Genomic DNA, 20,076 nt, shown 5'->3' with positions numbered 1-20,076 from the left:
CTAGGAGTCTGTGGCTGCTTTCAGAAGGAGTCCCCCCCCCGCATCCGGGAGTCGGCGTCCATTTTGTGTTGCGTCGCCATTACTGTGTGTGTCTGCCCGACTGCTCTTTGGCTTGATTGAAGGTGCAGAGGCATCTTGTATCATTTGCTGTGTGCTCAACAAAAAGGTTGTCCATTTGTAAACAAAAGTTATTATGTTGTTGAGCTTCTTAGAAGATGTATAGTATCGCATAATGTTGCCCGTCGTTGGCAGAAGTGCGCCGGTATCGTCTATCCCAAGTCAGAATAGCTATATGTTTGGGACTTAAGCTAGCTTGTGGCAGGAATCTATCACTTTATTCAACTTTAATTTAATCATTTTCCAGATTGGTATACCTTATGATAATAATAATGTTAATATTCGTTTTTTCACCCATTACAGACTTCTCTGGTGAAGAATGGGGCCATGTATGTCCTGGCCTACCTGCACCCCGCGACTGCCGCCGGTGCAGAGCTAATGAAAAAATCACAAATGTTTGATGGTGGTTATTTAAGAAACCTTATTGAAAATTATTCAGTTAGTTGTTGTTGTTGTTGTTGTTGTTGTTGTTGTTGTTGTTGTTGTTGTTTAAGTTATAGTTATTGTCCTGGCGTTGTTATTGTTCTCGTTCTCGTTCTCGTGCCCGAATAAATGTGCTGCAGCGCTACTCAGTCTGTTTACTTGCGGGTGGCGGTCGAGAGTCGGGGGCACTGGTCGACGGAATTCCGTCGACGGAATTCCGTCGACGGAATTCCGTCGACCGTGCCTCGACCCCGAAGGCCAGTAGTGGTACTAGTTAACTAGTGCCACTACTGGCCTTGAGCTAGTACCATTACTAGCCTTGGGGGCTAGTACCATTACTGGGTATGGATTAGTAGGCAGTGGCTAGTTACCTTACCAGGCAGGGGCTGTTATGACACCTAGTAGACGCACTACCCACGCTATTTACGTGCGTGTTGTCAAACTAGGTGGAGCACGGTGGTCGTATGCATACGAGGCACAGCCTTGTCGAACAAGCTTGTTACTCGGCAACTAGCCTAAAATTAGCCAAATTTACACGCTCCTGCAATGTTATTTTTGCGCTGAGAATTCCTCTACACTGTAAAAAAAAACTTACAAGCCCCTCGTAGAGGAATTCTCAGCGCAAAAATAACATTGCAGGAGCGTGTAAATTTGGCTAATTTTAGGCTAGTTGCCGAGTAACAAGCTTGTTCGACAAGGCTGTGCCTCGTATGCATACGACCACCGTGCTCCAGCTGGTTTGACAACACGCACGTAAATAGCGTGGGTAGTGCGTCTACTAGGTGTCATAACAGCCCCTGCCTGGTAAGGTAACTAGCCACTGCCTACTAATCCATACCCAGTAATGGTACTAGCCCCCAAGGCTAGTAATGGTACTAGCATTCCGTCGACGGAATTCCGTCGACCGTGCCTCGACCCCGAAGACCAGTAGTGGCACTAGTTAACTAGTACCACTACTGGTCTTCGGGGTCGAGGCACGGTTGACGGAATTCCGTCGACGGAATTCGGTCGACCAGTGCCCCCGACTCTCGACCGCCACCCGCAAGTAAACAGACTGAGTAGCGCTGCAGCACATTTATTCGGGCACGAGAACGAGAACGAGAACAATAACAACGCCAGGACAATAACTATAACTTTAACAACAACAACAACAACAACAACAACAACAACAACAACAACAACAACAACAACAACAACAACTAACTGAATAATTTTCAATAAGGTTTCTTAAATAACCACCATCAAACATTTGTGATTTTTTCATTAGCTCTGCACCGGCGGCAGTCGCGGGGTGCAGGTAGGCCAGGACATACATGGCCCCATTCTTCACCAGAGAAGTCTGTAATGGGTGAAAAAACGAATATTAACATTATTATTATCATAAGGCATACCAATCTGGAAAATGATTAAATTAAAGTTGAATAAAGCGATAGATTCCTGCCACAAGCTAGCTTAAGTCCCAAACATATAGCTATTCTGACTTGGATAGACGATACCGGCGCACTTCTGCCAACGACGGGCAACATTATGCGATACTATACATCTTCTAAGAAGCTCAACAACATAATAACTTTTGTTTACAAATGGACAACCTTTTTGTTGAGCACACAGCAAATGATACAAGATGCCTCACCTTCAATCAAGCCAAAGAGCAGTTGGGCAGACACACACAGCAATGGCGACGCAACACAAAATGGACGCCGGCTCCCGGAAGCGGGGGGGGGGACTCCTTCTGAAAGCAGCCACAGACTCCTAGGTTGTAACATGCGACGAGGATAGCTATGAGGCACATCCTCATAGCCATCCGAAGCCGCTTACCACGCAAGCTTGCCAGCACGTTTACCAGCTGCAGGCGTTCGTGACAACAAGCGGGGTTGCACGCAAGGTTATCCGTTTAGTAGGTGCCAGCCGGGGCCTCGTCAGCTGAGCTAATAGCGAAATGACCTAATTGAGGGACACGCTAAAAACTGGCCGAGAACAAGCCAACGGCGGGTAACACTGTGAGGCTGTGCGTAGTTCATTAACACTGCGCAAAATTAGGTTCCTGAACATGTTCTCGCTCGTAGGCATTTGTTCCACAAGCGGCATTGTTAACGTGCATGGCTCTGACTACTAATGTCCATATATGTTGTAACGAGGAGCAAGGGAGGCACTCGTAAAAAATGCCTAATTTCAAAATTAGCTAGTAAATATTTTTTACAGTGTACGAGGGGCTTGTAAGTTTTTTTTACAGTGTGGGAGGTCAGCAATAGCATGGGTCTCCTGAGGCCATTATAGGGCCAGCTGAAGCCAGAGTCGTTTACTCTGTTGCCAAAGAGGGGCTTTCAGAGGCCAGAATGAGCCTTTAGAGTTTTTAGATTGCCAAGTGTGCCTAAAAAGGCTCCCTCACGTGGCTCGTGGCGAAAGTGGCAAAGAACCGCACCTGTGCGTGGGTTAAGTATGCTACCACTGGCCCCTTGAGCAGGTTTGGCCTCCCCTTTTCAAGATCCTGGATACGCCACTGTGCATTAGTTATGTACAAAAGTTAATATAACTCTTATACCTATTAACTAGAATTTAACATTTAAAAAATCACCAAAACGTAATATCGCTTTTTATTCTAGAGCAATATAACACAAAACACGCAAATCCGCAAAAAAAAAACGCACACAGAAAACGCATGTGTAGCCAGACCTTTGGTCTTTTCTTCCTAACTAGAAAATGTCTTTGACACACGTGACATTTTTCATGAAAATACACAAGCCGAGCATTTACAAACGTATTTAACATATTTATCAACATATTTAATTTACAAACGTGTATTCATCGGATCATCAACTTTATTTCATCTCTCGTGAAGCTCCAAAGAACACCCCCACCCCCTCCAACCTCCCACTTCGAATGTCGCCGCCGAAACAGACGTTTTCCAGCCGACTGGGCGACTATAGGCGACTGTAGCCGTAGTAGGCAGTCAGGCTCCACTGGACGACATTCAGCCACAAATATAATTCCTGAACCGGCTACAGGTGCGACGGAACGCCTGCCGGAAATCTCTGCTGAAGATGACACACACGAGGGGAGTGCAGATGGCCGTGATACCCCCGCTGCTGATGACTAGCGAGAACAGCACGTAGCGTGTTCCCGGCATTGTGATGCAGTTCGCCCTCAGTAGCTTGTCGTAGTGCACCACGGCGATGTACGGGGCGAAAGAGATGAAGAACGTCACCAGGAAGGCGACCAGGGCCATCGTGGCCACGATATCCACCCTGCCGATCGGGGGAACGCCAGTCAGTGTGACCCGGGGCACGATGGGGGGTTTCTGGGTGGTGTTGGCGGGCCTCTCGACAGATACTGGACTCTGCGCTGATGTTGAGGGCGCCGGGTTCTCAGACGACCTGCTGATGGCGTCCTTAGAACTCCACGCCATCTTAGGGGTTGAGGAACTCGCACAACAGGCCGCCCGCGCCGCTTCTTCGACGGCGGTGACGAGAGGCAGCTGCTGCTGCGATGTCAGGGCACGGTCGGGCCGCGGGGTTCCAGACTGTGCAAGCTGGGTGTTCGTAACTGTTGGTGATGGTCCTTCAGTAAATGGTCCTCTCTTCGGGTGCTCTTCGCCAGCCGTGCAGTTGGTGTCACCATGTTTTCTTGAGTCTGCGGGTGTGGTCGAGGTGACCGTTGATTTCATATCGTTTCTGGTTTTGTCGTGTCCGGCATTGGCTGATTTGCTTCCTTCAGCAGATGATTGCCCGTGAGAGTGGAACGTCCATCCCGGCACTGAGAGGGTGTCCTGAACAGCCGTGTCCGGTTCTGTGGGAGCAGGACGTCGGGCTGTGGCCGGAGGTGGCTGTGGCTGACATTTCCGCTCTGACGCTCGGACAGGGACATTTCCAGCGTGCATCCTCAAACGCTTCCGGGACTTGATGGTCTTTATCAAAATATTGATATGAGAGAAACCGATGATAGCGAATCCCAACGTATATTCCAAGAGTAGTGAGATGAATGTTTCTAGTCGTCTTTTCCGGTTTGCGACGAGTCTGATGGGCCAATTGTCAGGCGTCCAGGCAAACACCGTCGAGCACTTGCCGTAGGCTTCCTTTCTTCCCAGCATGAAGTTAATGATACCCGGCAGCACGGCGACAGCAGTGAAGATCAGAATGTTGCGGCGCACCGCCGGGTAGCTGTGATTTCTGATCACGATCAGATAATGGAGAAACGTGATTGTCACGATGGTTCCGAAGTTGATTGATCTTGTGACTTGAATAGAGTAATAGCGTATGAAGCAGTGAAGCGTCTCATTGATGTGACCGTTTAAAGTTTCGACGATAGGGAAAAGCACCCATAGGATGCTGTTCAGGCAAAGCAAAGAGGTCAGGTAGTTGACCAAGGTATGCAGTCGTCGATTCAGAATAATGATCAAAATGACCATAAGGTTTAGTGTGATGGCCATAAGGACGCTGAAGGCGACCACCGATATGAAGACCGCATACATGGCCGTCGGGTCATCATCGTCCTCTGCCGACCTCAGCTGGCAGACGTCCCTCGTGCTGTTGTCCGGCTGGGTAGTGACGTAGCAGAGGAGCAGCTCCTGAACGCGCCGGACGCACTCGGGGGAGAGTTTGTCCCAGAGCGCCGCTCCGGACATTGTGTCACCTCGGCGACCGACGCGCGACTGACCCGCCACGGCACCCGACCGCCGTCTCCTTCGCTGTGATTGATCTCCAACTACCAATGCTGACGTACGATTTGTTAGAAGAGATCCAATCATTTTTGAACGGTCATAGTGCAGCTCACGCACATTGAAAAGGAGGCACTGTGAAAGAAAATAATCAGGCATAGAACTCTATAGTTATAAAGAAGTCAATACATCAGGTGATTTCGATCAAGCCTTTTCACCTGACACGTTTTTTATCGGCAATGTGCGATAACAATAACAGAAGGACTTTGAAAATAGCAACTATGCAATGTGTCTTGAGGCATGTAACTGCTTATACACGTACCATAGGTTTTTTTTTTTACTCATCTTTTCTTTGGGTAACGATTTTCGTACTACGATGGACATTGGACACCGGACAGCCATGTCTCCAAAGGGATGGTCCGAAAAGCACATAAAACGAATGTAGTTCTAGCCACATCAAACAGACGTCAGTCCCCTCTTGTCCATCAGTACCAGCATCGATATCCAGTATCCACCTCCCTCAGAACACGGACACCTCGTCAGCAGTCGACGGAGGTGTTTGTCGGCGCACTGCGCGTGCACTGACCGTGTAAATACGACACAAAAAGGTCACAAACAGCGCAGTGACGGATGCGGTGCTGGCAGTGCGGTGGCGTCCAGTGACGTCCAGTGATCAGTGACGAGGTCGGAGGCATTGGTCACCGAGCCGCACCCGCGCACAGCGGCTCCTCCGCGTCCGCGCCCCGCACACCGCCACGCAGACCCCGCGGCACGGCGCGGCGGTGGACGACTCCACGGATCGTCATCTGTTTTACCCGTTATCTCCACGGGCCGTTACTATTTAGGGGTCCACGTCAAAACAGCTAGTGACTATTGAGCTAGTGACTTTTGAGCTAGTACAAAAGAGCTAGTGCTTCAAAACAGCTAGTGACAAAACAGCTAGCGCCAAAATAGCTAGTAATGCAAAATAGCTAGTGCATCAAATCAGCTAGTGACAAAACAGCTAGCGTCAATATAGCTACTATGGACGTCAAACCCCTTGAGACCCCACTTTTTTGCGATAATTTTTTAATGCGTCAACTCTCGTTGACAATATTCTGGCAATGTGTGTTTCAGAACCTGCCGAAACTTTTATTACTAAGGTATTTTGACGCTAAACGATTATGAAAGGTACTTCTCATTCACTCGTAATGTTAAATTTCACGGAACGAATCTGCTGTTTGGGTAGAGGCTACGCGCTCCTGGGGCGGAGCCACGTAATGACGTCAGCGCTAAGCTCCGCCCTACCCCTCCGGCGCTCCTTTCCCGGCGACCGGTCACTCGCGTCTCTCGCTCCATTCAGGCTTGATGGTGGGCGGTAGCTGGTAGCGGTAGCGGGCGCTGGTAGATGGCATTTAGAGCAGATGGCGCTGGTGGCGGGGCTCGAGTGTGGCCGAGCCCAAGCCTCTGCCCGGGCCTGAATTGACCTTAACATTACGAGTGAATGAGAAGTACCTTCCATAATCGTTTGGCGTCAAAATACCTTAGTAATAAAAGTTTCGGCAGGTTCTGAAACATGCATTGCCAGAATATTGTCAACGAAAGTTGACGCATTTAAAAATTATCGCAAAAAAGTGGGGTCTCAAGGGGTTTGACGTTCATAGTAGTAGAGCAAAATATAGCTAGTGCTTCATTATAGCTACTGACAAAATCGCTAGCTTCGAAATAACTAATGAAGCAAAGTAGCGGATTTGTACTAAGTACGAGCAGCTATTATAGATTCTTTCCCGATGAATCCTTAGATACTTTCCCGACGACGAGTCCCGACCGGTAGAAGGAACAGAAGAGCACCGTTGTTTGACACAATTATTTGGAATGTTAGAAGGACAGAGCTGGACGGGATCCCTAGGACAAGCAACAAATTAGAAGCGTGGCACCGGGGAATTCAAGGCATGTTTGACTCATCACAACTATCATTATTGTGATTTTTCACCGTCATCCAAATCAAGTGGCCAGGATGTTCCACACAGAGACATTAATGTCAGATTAGTTAGACCCTGTTCTTAGACCCTACAGGGAAGGCATTATTAGCAAAACAAGAATTCATTCGGGGAGTAGGTTTCAACATCACTTTGAATGTTTGAGATGGCATATCGCGGGAAAAACATATTTACAGTAATAGATATCTTGCATTTTCGAAGCGAAGTGAATGGGAAGGGAACAGAGGTCCAACGAAATAGCAATTTTGGCGATAGCTTTTTCGTCACTAGCTGTTTTGAAGCACTATAAATAATTATATATATTATATATTATATATATATATATTATATAATTATATATTATATAATTATAGCTCTTTTGTTTCACTAGCTGCTTTAACGCTAGCTGTTTTGTCACTAGCTGTTTTTATGCACTAGCTATTTTGCTTCACTAGCTATTTTGACGCTAGCTGTTTTTTCACTAGCTGTTTTGAAGCACTAGCTGTTTTGTACTAGCTCAAATGTCACTAGCTCAAATGTCACTAGCTATTCTGACGTGCACCCACTATTTAGCGTGTTCACCAGGTATTTCGTCTCTGGGTGTTATGGATGTACCGCACTGAATGGCTGCCAACGGTATATTCCAATATGTAATATTGATATTGCTGATGATCTCATTTTATCACTTTGCATTGCAGCTGTGATGGCAACACTTTACACTGCAATGCGAATTGCCCAGCCGCCGCAATCTACCTTTGGCCTCTCGCTCGACCCAGTCTGACCCAGCCACTCGGGTGCCGAGCTTGTGTTATTCTGAGCAAGCCGACTCATCGAATGCGTGCGAATTTGCTCTTCTAGAGGTAGGAGTTCTCAAAAAGACGATTTCTAGAGAGCGTCTGATCTTTGGCTTGAATGCATGATCAAAATATACCAGCGCTGTTGGCTGGCGGAATAATGCGGATTATCTCCAGGAGACTGGACTGAAACGACGACCGTCTGGTGCTTTGCTATAGGGCTAAACCTATCCCGTTGGCACGGTAGTGTCCCTACAGTCCCGGCGTGACATTACAGACCAGCACCACCGCTAAAACTGTCATCCCGAATCCGAATGCCTTGCCTTACTCCATCAAAAGTCGCTTTTTTCTCTCTGTTGGGAGAAAGCGCTTTCGGCTTGAAAAGACCATTGCAAGGTTATATGATGATATGATGGGGTGTGGACATTGGACTGTGCGACCACCGACGCGACAGTGAGCCGCAGCGGTAGAGACTGTCCCGGCGCGGTGGGACGGGAATGTCCCGAATCCGATGGGACAGCCCGCCCTGCCGCTCAAACGGTCACCCCGGAGAGGGAGTGCTCCTGGTATGGACCTGTCCTCATCCACCGGTCATCTGGTGGGGTGACCGCCAGCCCGGAAAGGGAAGCGTGGGGGGTACAGACAGGCTTATCCTGACGATGGCGGGGTTGGAAGAGTTTGCCCTCCCAGGCGCAGTGGGGCTGGGGTTACCGTCAGATCCGACAGGGTTTAAACGAGGATGTCGATTCGCTGGTCCTAAAGGATGAGATATACTCGTAAGGTCGGATCTGCAGAAGCCCATGCTTGATGGTAATATAGGCGTCACCACTAGTCGTCCTCTCTCCTTCCATCTCAGCTCTTGTTACCCCTGGCCCCGGAACCTTGTGCAATGTGCACGCCTGTCGCAGGTTCTGGGAGTGCTGACACCTGACGGCCGGTTTGCGAACTACCCGCGCTGCTGGCCCGGGCCGGCCGCTCGGACCTCAATGTGCGGCGCTCGCTCCGCCAGTCCGGGTGCTCCACGCTGCCGGTCCGCCTCTGCCCGTTCCGGCGTGCTCTGCGCCCCGCCATGCTCGGTGTCCGGGTGCTGCTGCGGCTGCTGCCGCCGCTGCTGCTGCTGCTGCTGGCCGGACTGACCCCTCCGGCGGCCGGCTCCCTGTGCTTCTGTGACCGGAAGGCGTGTCCCACCGTCACCTGTTCCGAGGGACGCTCTCCGGTGCCCGACGACTGCAACTGCTGTCTGGTGTGTGGCCAGGCCGAGGGCGAGCGCTGCGGAGGCAACCACGAGCTGTACGGACGCTGCTCGGAGGGACTCGAGTGCCGCCGCCGGCCACCGGGGCTGGGCCAGCCGATTGGACAGGCGACTGAGGGGGTCTGCACTGGTGAGTACCGAGTGCGCTCCGTCCCGCGCCTCTGAGCTTCCTACAGCCGTCACATACCTCCGCGGTCAGCGTGAGATCAAACACCGCGCTACACACCAACTGGCGCTCCGGCCCACAGTCCACTCACTGCTCTACATACTTCTGTCCTCCTCGCAAATGAAGCTAACTAAATGAGAGTTAAATCGGATATCATGGCCACCAAACTCATTCTTCGTCTGTGGTATCTTGTGCCCCAATTGCTCTCAAATTGTGGTTGGTTTTAAAAACTTGGCACGATATCTTATCGGTTTCTAAAGCCATGCAGGGTAAGTAAAGGGAGCTGTCAAGCATATGGCATTTCATATGGCATCTCAGCCTAAATATATTGGAGAAAGATCGTAGCATTTGCAGCACATCATACTTAACGGGGGCCTGATTTTGTTTTGCAAAACGGGGGCCCAAATCTTGCAGTGTTTCGATCCTTATCGCGTCGCTGTATAATGATGATTCCATCGATATAAATCGTACACAGAGGAGATGGGGGATTGAGCTTCCCCACGGGTCAATTGGTAATTTTTGTCCAATAGCAGTGCACAACAAGAAACGAACTCTCGGACATAAATGTTGACGTTTGGCTCACCCCTTGAGTCCGGGCTGGGGCGGTCAGGGATGGGGTAGCCCGATATACTTGTGGCTTCCTATCGAGACAGCCGGCAATATAGTCCTGAATGATGGGAAGAAGATTTTCCGCTTCTGCGCATAACAAAGCCTGTGCGCTCATTCGTGATTATTTTATCACTTCGTCGCCACTCGTGCTAGTATTATCCCATGTGATCCGCTTACTATGATCCGCCCATGGGGTATATATGGCTTCCCTGTCATCAGGAAGATTGCAGGATTCTGATACGATCGCGTGCTCTCTCAAGATTGGTCGGGGTTTTCTCTCATGTTGTCTTTCTTCCCTTCCGACGGCTCTGATTGAATGGATCGAAGTCGTACCAGATGAAGGATATTGGATTCTCAGCGGTGTGCAGGATTAGTGCAATGGGCTTTTATTATGCATACTTTTTATTTGCCAAACTAGGCGCCTGAGTTTGGGAAAAATATGTGCCTTTGATACGTACTGCAGGTGTATCCTGGTCAAAAGCACACAAAGTGGTGTGCTATTCCTCGAACGATTTCGCATATCTCCTCTCCAATTTCTGCGTCAAGAGCCTGTCATCTTTGCTAGCCGGCGTGCTTCTCTTATCAACTACAGTTCACTCATGTGTCCCTGTGTTGTCGCTATGCTCGAACGGTATCGCAGATTGTTTGGTACATTTCCCGTCGCAGTCTGTCTGAGCTATCTCCTCAATGTCAAGGACGATAGTTTTTCTTCTGTCTGGGTATCAAAGCCTGGCTTATATCTAGCTCGCTAGGTCGCAGACGGAGGCGTGGCTCGGAACCGTGACCGAACGGAGACAACAAACGCAACACGCTGTTTGTTGCGACTGAAAAAAAAAACAGCGTGATAGCTCCGGTGGTCCAGCTGGATATGGTGCTTAATCCTTCAAAGTTCATTTCGCCGCGGCGCCAGTTGAAGCCTACATGTTTTTAGACAACTCAATGGCATCCTCGACAGTTAAATAGTGGACAGTGGACTCAGCGCACACTGGACTCACTGACAGTGAGACACTGAGTCAGCGTACGAGTCATCTATCCGGCAAACATGTCGCTGCAAACAACTGAATCACCCGGTGGTCCCAGCAGAGGGGCCACTGCGTAGCCGGGTGTTCTGGAACTTATTATTCATCGCCGGTATACAGTTCACGAAGCGAGCTGTTTGCTGGGCGACCTTAGACATGACCTGTTTCAAGGGGTCTCCCCGGGTTAGTGAAACTGACACGAGTGCGCTTGAGCGTCTGTAAATGAATCATCATTCATCGTGTGGGGTACCACAGCCCTACAATGAGCGTTTTCAGTGGTAAATGAATCGAAGGGACAGGGTATCATGACCCGTCATATGATCGGGGTTCTTTGACAAGGGATCAATGTTGCGTAAAATCGCATAAAATCGCGTAAAATAAAACTGCATCGTCATCAGTCGCTCTGTCTCCTTCTGCGATGCGGGATTCGGCCCGCGGCTGGCGGCTCAGGCGCTGACCGCTGACATTGGCTGAGGCGTCCGCCGGCTGACCGGCGCTGTTTCCGGCCTCACCTGCTCACTCGGCCCGCTGATATCAGCTCGATATCAGCCGCGTGGCTCGTGGCCCGCTGGCGCCCGTCCTAGCGTTGTTATTTACTCGGTCGGAGGGAAGGCGTCGTGACCTCTGACTGACGGGAAGCCTCGAGACTGCCCGGGCTGCGTCACTCACCCCGTGTGATGCGGCACAGCCTACCATTCCAGACAACTGATTACCTGTTAAAAGTGAAACATTATTATGTAGTCAACTGTACAATTAGAGGTGCCCTAACGGCGCAGGTCATTGATGTGGGCGCTGGGTCAGTCGGCTGGTTTTTGCCCGAGACCGGACTTCTGCCCTCCGCGCAGCCCCAGCACTGTGTCCCCGGCGACCTTTTTGTTCCGCGGATAACACGGCGATAAGAGACGCTGTGGTCAGTTTTTGCACGGCGCAGGTAGCCTAATGTGTTTATTAGGGCACCCATTGTCGTCAAGGCGTCGCTGACGACGCACACTGCACAGTACCCACAAATAAGGGTCCTCAGTTCTCAATGATGTTGATGGTACATACACTTTTGATTGCACTGTGAATTAAAATATGCATCGATATTCCCCCAACTCATAATTTGCTCCTTGTGGTCTCTAAATAGAATTATGCAACATGCAACGTATACGTTGTGAACTCATCGACGGGCCTGGGCCAGTCGGGAAAACCAAGACGACAGATCCAGCGAGAACGGCCACAATTGGGCGACCACGCATCATTCACGGCATACACTCCTTGCTGTTGACTCGGGATGATACCCCAGTGGCTGCTACGGTGAGAAACAGATTGGTCCGCACTCCGCAGGGCTTGGGGGAGCGCTATATAGTCGGACAGAACAGCGCAGTGTGCAGTGCCGGCCGAACAAACCAGGTCAGAAGACACGTGCAGCGTTAACTTAGCCGGAGAGCTATCCCGCTGTTTGAAACCCATCTGTTTGAGTCCGAATCCTGTTGGTAGATTCAGTAAAACCCAGAGCTTTCACCAGCACAAGAACTCTAGACTATGAGCTCATCACGACGTGGACACAACTGACCAGCTGTGTACAAACTAGGGGTCAGCCATTCAGCTGGTGCGTTACAAAAACTATGTTGTGGCTAAGTGGGCCGACTATGTTTTCTACTTATATTCTTTTTGTTTCCGGTCACACGGTTTTCTCCAAGCACAGCTACAACCTTGCTGTTACATGTAAATCGTCGCTAAAGTTTCTCCCACTCTGCCAAGTCCTAAGATGGGTCTAGTGGCTGGCCAGCTGGGCTGGTAAACCTGGCTTCAACAATCGCTTCTGCAAAAGCATATTTAATTTGGGGCCGCTACCAACGACCATGGCACTAGCCAGTGACCTGCCATCGCCTGAATACCCTCCTTTGACCTACCGTGACCGGTCAGTGACCTAGCTGCGCCGCTGGTGGGTGGGGCGCCGCGCCGCTGCCGTCAAACACTCCCGAGACAATCCATATTCATGAGAGCTTTTTACTCGTCTGTGGAAAGGCGGCCGATGATGTGTGCGCGCTGGTGCCGGGCTCCCCGCGGCGGTGGACCGGCCCGGCCCTCCGCCGGAGCGGGGTGGGTGAGGCGGCGCACCGGTATTTACTCGTGAGGTGCTCGGCTCCCATGGCTGAGGCTCCGGTCTCGTGAGGATGGCTCTCTTATGTCGTGGTGGCCGACATATTGGGGAGAGAGGGAGGGGCGATGGCAGGGAGCCCAGGTCCTTGCTGATGTCCCTGTCGCCGTCCTTCCGACGTGGTGGCTGGACGACATGTGAGGGTAGAGAAGAGTGATGGTGATGAGTGATGAGAGAGAGAGTAGGTGATGGGAACTCAGCTTTGTCCCGCTATGCGAGGTGCTGTCTCTCAAGGGACTCACCCTCGGTTGTCACCGACGTCAACTACGCCGGGCTTTCAGTGACACTGGCGTTTATAAGCACAATTTGTTCTGAAATGTAACATTATAAGTCAACTGATAATGGTTTTTCTCCGCGGTGAGGGCGAGCGCCGCCCATGTGATTGCGTCATACCGCCCGCTCGTCAGGTCCGCATGACCCGAGCCCGGGTCATTCGCGCTCGCAGCGCCGCCGAGAGCAGTCAGCCACTGAGCCGTGGGCTGAGCGCGGCGCTTCCTGCTTTTCGTGACGTGTCGTGTTTTTTTCGACACTGCTGCTTCTTGACAGCACTGGAGGTGAGGTGTCTTGGAGATCGCATTAGTGATAACTATGTCGATACCTTTGCGGCCGCATTGCCGATCAGCAGATATTGCATCTAGATTCTTTGCTTGGACTTTCCAAGTCTGACTGGTCTCATCGCTGATGACATCTTAATGTTTCGCGTTACGTGCGAGCTTGACAGTCTGTGCTGTGCGCGCAATATTCTCGGCCCTCGTCAACCTCCGGTCTAGCAGCATGATTTTCGCATTTTAGGAGGCTCGTTTGTAAATTACCTAAGTACCTATAGGTAGCACCAATCAAGCAAAACTAACTTCTCGCTGAGTTTTGAGCTGCATGGGACGGTCTAATTCCGTCCCCGCCTACCGGTTTCCTCCCCGTCTGTGCCGTGGACGGTCGCCAGCCGCATCAGCTGCTCATGCCTCGGGGCATTTATCGGCGTCTGGTGCCTGGCCGGCGCGGCCCGGACACTAGTCCGGCCGACCTGCCCACTGGGCCCCCGGGGCATTGACCTACTGACCTCTCTCCCGCATGGGGCGAGTCGCATTGACCAGATTCGGACGCAGATACATAAGTGAGTGATGGACAAATAACTTACAGCTACATCACCACAGCTATTACAGCAGCCTGGCATGAAAATTTTGCCATGGATTAGTACATATGAGCTTTTCCACCGCTGCATTGGCGTCTCAGTGCATCGCTTGCCTCAACCTCGGGCGTCTCCGGGCGTTTTGCAAAATGAAAAAAAAAATAATAAAACTCTGGTAACACAAAGTAGCCTTGGGTAACACGACTCATTATGCATTGCTGCCTCAGTACAGGGCTCGCTTAACGTGTGCCCCGTGCGTCTATGGTTTGCTTTTTTCTCTAACGAAATGAGCAGAAGTACGCGTCACTTGGCAATATTATTCCATTAGTAGTCAAGTTTCGGTTGTCTCCGGCACACAGGGCAGCCTGACGCATCAAATGCTGCGTTTTCTGGCATGAGACAGTAGCATAAAGGCCTCTCAATTGCACTGGCTCAGGACATGTTGGATTTTTCTCCGGCCATGCCAAGTGTTACCGGCTATTACTTAGAGTACGCCATGTTGGCACGCCACATGCCACATTTTTAGGTAACTCAAGTTGGCTTGTTTGTCCGATCGTTTTATCGGCATTGCCGGTTCTTCGTATTAAACGGCAGACTATGTAAAGAAAAGGCTGCACTATTTGCGACTTTTCCGTCGTTTATAGGCATCACAGCTGCGTTGTCGGCTCAGTGCATAGCCAGTCTCGGCTCTGGTCGTCTCCGGTGCTGCGTTTTAGATGAACACGTGCAAAACTGCGTTTTCTGGAATTTATTAGCACGCATTTCACACTGCGTCGCCGTCTATGAATAACTTGTTTATGCTACGGTCGCACCCGAGTCCGGTGCTGCCGCCTTGTTAATGGCAAACCAGTAAAATACTGGTCAAATTTCAGTAGCATATTCAGCTAGCGCTGCGTTTAAGTCGAGCGCGCGTTCAAAGCGTTGTCGTCTCAGGGTCGAGCTAGCATAGGCTCCGGTCGACTCCGGTGCTGCCGCCTTGTTAATGGCAAACCAATAAAAGGGTCGAGCTAGCATAGGCTGCGGTCGACTCCGGTGCTGCCGCCTTGTTAATGGCAAACCAATAAAATACGTACTACTGGTCAAATTTCCGTAACACATTTCACAGCTGCATTGTCGGCTTAGTGCAGTCTCGGCTCCGGTCGTCTCCGGTGCAGCCGTCGGAGAAATTAGTACGTAGGTATCTTCCGGCCGTTTCCATAGCCCAATGCGTAATACCTCGTTAGAAGCACATAGGATAATTTGCACTCGATATCTTAAATATCTCAAACAAATTATTAAAGTAATGAAATGTCCAGTAAAGCATGGCATCTCTCAAATTCAGTAGCTCATCAGCTCAGTATATAGCTCGCTTATGCTCCCGTCGTTCCCGGATACTGCCGAATGCCGGCTGCAATACCAGAGCTATGTTTGAGCCCCCAGACAGAGTTATCTCTCAAACTACATGCATTATCCGGGTGTGTCACCTGACGGTTTTTGCGTCACGCCTCTAGCAATGCAATCGTTGTCTTCGTATACGAAGACAACGTTACGAAGGCAATGCTATACGGAGCTGCTTTCCGCTTATGTCTTACCCCAGTAATACCGACTTAAACCTGCTGAGTCAAACTGGCTTTTATCTTAAGTTTGATAACAATTGTCTCAATGATGTTGTCGTCTCAATGCAGAGCTTGATTATGAGCCGGTCGTCTCCGGTATCGCCTGCTCATGGCCTTGCATAGTCCGGTCGTCTCCGGTATCGCCTGCTCATGGCCTTTGCATAGTCCGGTCGTCTCCGGTATCGCCTGCTCATGGCCTTGCATAGTCCGGTCGTCTCCGGTATCGCCTGCTCATGGCCTTTGCATAGTCCGGTCGTCTCCGGTATTGCCTGCTTATGGCCTTGCATAGTCCGGTCGTCTCCATTATCGCCTGCTCATGGCCTTGCATAGTCCGGTCGTCTCCGGTATCGCCTGCTCATAGCCTTGCATAGTCCGGTCGTCTCCGGTATTGCCTGCTCATGGCCTTGCATAGTCCGGTCATCTCCGGTATCGCCTGCTTATGGCCTTGCATAGTCTGGTCGTCTCCATTATCGCCTGCTCATGGCCTTGCATAGTCCGGTCGTCTCCGGTATCACCCAAGCCTGTGTCAAATGCGCATTACTGGTCAATCATCGGAAACTTATGGCCTTGCACCTATGGCCTTGCACCTAAATCGGTCGTCTCCGATGTCGCCGATGCTTATGGCCTTGTAAATATGTATAGTCCGGTCGTCTCCGGTATGGTCTGCTTATGGCTTTGCACCTAGTCCGGTCGTCTTAGTATCGACTGGCTTATGACCTTGCATAGTCAACGCTGTTGCATAACGCATTATACCGCTCCGCTTAGGGCATAATTGCAAGGCAAAGCGGAACAAGCGAACGTGTCGGTGATAAGCGTTTCCACTGTCTCCTGCGGCGCCAGACACAACAGGTCGCCCTGTTCATCGGCGGCAACGATATCGCACGCAGGGTATTCCAGCAGCTTGAGCTCCGCTGCAGCAGGTTGAGGAGCTCTGCATGGCTGTAATTGCTATATGAGCTGAATCAGTTATATAGTTCGCGTATACCCCGTCATGCTCAGAGACAATCTTCGGAACGCTCGCGCTTTTACCCCCGGGCCTGTTTCTCTGGGGCGGGATGGTGTCCACCCTTCGAAGATATAGGGCGAAGGGCTCTGGAAGCGTTCTTACCTACCCTTGTTGAATTTAAGATTGGGAACAGGCAATGAGCTAGCAGAGGAACATGACAATGAGCAGTGTGTGCTACTTTCGTGAGGTGTGTTGCAGTGCGCATGATGTGGAACATATGATGTGAGCATGATTTCTGTCTTTTTCATGCCTGCCACGAGTCCGCCTGATCGACACACCCAAAGCCTCGGCGTCAACACGCAGCAGCCGGCCTGACAAGCACACCTCGTCCAGCGTCGCTCCGCAGAGCACAAGGGGCGCCCTCAGGGGCTGCACAGCGCCCAGAGGCAACTACGTCGCCGCTATGCCCCGACGTTCTCCAGTCCCTGCACTGGCTGACGCAGTAGCATCTCTGAGGACTGCTCAGTGCCCAGCTACACTCGTCCGCTACACCAGCAGCCCCTGCCGATACCATCGCGATCAGCAAAAAGCAGCTGCACGGGATAGTCGTCGGGATGTTTCAGGCAGCCAGTCGCGGCCGCTGCACCAGCTGTCATCCCCGTCCCATCTACGCAGCACACGTCGTCGGGACCATCTCTAGGTCTCGAGTAGCCGGCGCAGTTCCGGAGGAGACGAACACCCAGGTAATACCTCAGGTTCAGCGACATGCCTTTAAAATTAGATATAAAAAATAACAATTACAATGTGTGTATCACTTTTAATGTATCAGCTATCAGATACAACATCGAGAGCCACCGTTTTGTCAATCTTGACAACTGGTTTTGTACCTCTGATCCTCGCTATGAGGAGTCTGTAGTGTCGGCACCTTCAGCGTTGTGGGTGGTCTTCTGCAGCCAAGCCATCCATACGCGTCATCCAGACATTCGCAGTCAGTAGTTTTTGTCCGATATACGGGTGGTTACTTGAGCCCATCCTGAGAATGTCGCTCACATGCGTCAAGTCAGCTTTCTCTCAGCTCCCGGCATGGGGCTCTCCTGGAGGGAATATGACAAGTGGTTAACACGCGCTAGTGAGCTCCCTCCACACCTGTACAGTGTACAAAGTGGGGCGAATCTGATGCTATTTCGCCAATCTGGCTCAACTCCACTGGCCGCGGCATCACCACTCACCAGCGTATCAGCAAGGTAGGAGCTGGGGCGTTCGGGGTGCGGAGTTCTCAACTCGCTGCCACTACAGCCACTCCTGGCGTGTCTGCCGCGGAAACCACGGCGCCCTCCGCTGCCCCCGCCGCAACGCCATTCGCAGCCAGCGGCCGGTCACCCCTCACGCCGCCCTACTCGCTCCTAGGGAATAGCAGACGACCCGCTGGCAGAGTGCCCGCCATCAGCGTGCCACATGTCGTTCTTCGTGAGCTTCTTAGTAGCTATAACTTATTTCTTGCGCCCTATGTTGGTGTAAGACTTCGAAAACTGCTTCATAATTGGATGTTTGGGGGCTGCTCTCAGTAGCAAGCGGCCAAATCTATTTTCATTCGTGTGATCCGTCGCCCATTATAGTGGATGCATATGTCAATTGCGATAGACGCGCGGGTCGCATTGCCGGTCCTGCTTCCTCAAACAGTTAATGGATAAGAAAGTTTTTCCCGAGCAGACTTATTCCCGAAAACGCCGGGGATGTAACACTTTAACCGCTACCTCTCCCTTCCGGAGGCCGATCTGTTAATGAATTTATCCCCACCTTATAAGTTAGAACACAGACACTTAGAAATAGCGACCCCCAAATATAGCTGACTCATAGACAATCCTCTCGGACGGATGGTTTCTGTGCTGATATTTTTTTTCAAAGACGGCATTCATGACGTCTCTGAATTCGCTTCAGCGCATGTGCAGCGAGCTCCACGTTCCTTTTTGCTCTAGCAAGGCAAAGGAGCCCTACCGTATCCTCACATTCCCACGTAAAGAATGTTTTACATTCTAAGTTTTTAATGAGTACTGTAGATACATCAGCATGAGTGCGTCCATCGGGCAGAAAGTGAAGCTCCAGTGTGATCACCGGGGTAGGACGGATTAGGCTCGCTATTAACGCTTAAAAATCTCCCCTATCGAGACGTTCAAATCTTACATTGGCTTCATAACTTGCGTGCGTGGGTGGATCGGCCTTGGGAGTGTTTTCCTACGCCGAACGTATGATCTGCACCAAGGCACGTTCCGTCCGTACCATCGCATGGCGGTCAGAAAGACAGCACGTTTGGATCTCAGGGCATGGCCGATGATGTTGGTCCTTTTTGCCCAGGCCATGGGACTGGGGCTACCACGTCCCCGTAATCCATAGAAGTGTTCATGGCAGTGGCGCTGGCTCCTGCTACGACACGAGCCTATCACGCTGTCTGAAAGGAGCAGAACTTTCCTCGGGAGTCGGCTTCTGACAGCCTGTTTCTAGTCAGCGTCACAAATGTTGACAACCTTTGGCCAAGCAGAGTTTTGCGTACTGCAATGCTTTTGCTAGAGCTGGGACAGCTATGTAACGCTCGCCGGCAAGTCACCATGTTTCGTTCAAATTGCTCAACGTTCCATGCCATTTTCACGCTGTTTTTTTTTTTTGCCCCTCTCCGTCGCGGCGAAATGGTCCGTTGCGGGCTACAGGAACATACTGGTGCACTTGCAGTGCCATAGAGTCCTGGCTACGACGCAGTTGTAGTATTCCGTGCTTCTTCCCGTGCTCTCTTTCCGGTGCGTGTTAGTCGCCATGCTCCACTGAGCGTTGGTCGTTGTGCCATTTTGGCCAGAGGATTCATGTAAGTGATTCTCCTGGCTCTCTTGCCGTGCACTGGTCCGAAAGGAAAGGTTGCCAGTTCCGCCAGCCGAACTTTCTCTTTGCACTGTTCAGCCGTGCGCTGGTCCAAGATTGGTGCCAGTTACGCCGGCCGATTTTTCGTTGCACTGCTCAGCTGTGCGCTGGTGCCAGTTACGCTGGCCGATTTTTCGTTGCACTGCTCAGCCGTGCGCTGGTCCAAGATTGGTGCCAGTTTCGCCGGCCGATTTTTCATTGCACTGCTCAGCCGTACGCTGGTCCAAGAAAGGTGCCAGTCTCGCCGCTACACTGCTCAGCCGTGCGCTGGTCCAGGATTGGTGCCAGTTACGCCGGCCGATTTTTCGTTGCACTGCTCAGCCGTGCGCTGGTCCAAGATTGGTGCCAGTTTCGCCGGCCGATTTTT

General features: G+C 51.1%; 1 protein-coding gene across 3 annotated transcripts in view; it reads left to right on the top strand.

Annotated features, from left to right (window-relative positions):
- Positions 1-8,937: 8,937 nt before the first annotated feature.
- The window catches only part of LOC122383736 (cysteine-rich motor neuron 1 protein-like), a 99,401-nt gene continuing 88,262 nt past the window's right edge, over positions 8,938-20,076 (top strand). For 2 of the 3 annotated variants that reach the window (XM_043370465.1, XM_043370463.1), the window contains exon 1: positions 8,938-9,328. In XM_043370465.1, coding sequence (XP_043226400.1) covers positions 9,016-9,328 — 313 coding nt within the window. In that variant the 5' untranslated portion in view covers positions 8,938-9,015. The remainder of the gene's footprint in view (positions 9,329-20,076) is intronic. The other variant, XM_043370464.1, reaches the window with a different exon arrangement.

This window comes from Amphibalanus amphitrite, unplaced genomic scaffold (genome assembly GCF_019059575.1).
Source record: "Amphibalanus amphitrite isolate SeventyFive unplaced genomic scaffold, NRLGWU_Aamphi_draft 000172F_arrow, whole genome shotgun sequence".
Taxonomy (NCBI): domain Eukaryota; kingdom Metazoa; phylum Arthropoda; class Thecostraca; order Balanomorpha; family Balanidae; genus Amphibalanus; species Amphibalanus amphitrite.
The sequence above is the reverse complement of the archived record's forward strand: the minus strand, read 5'-3'. Positions and strand labels throughout refer to the sequence as shown.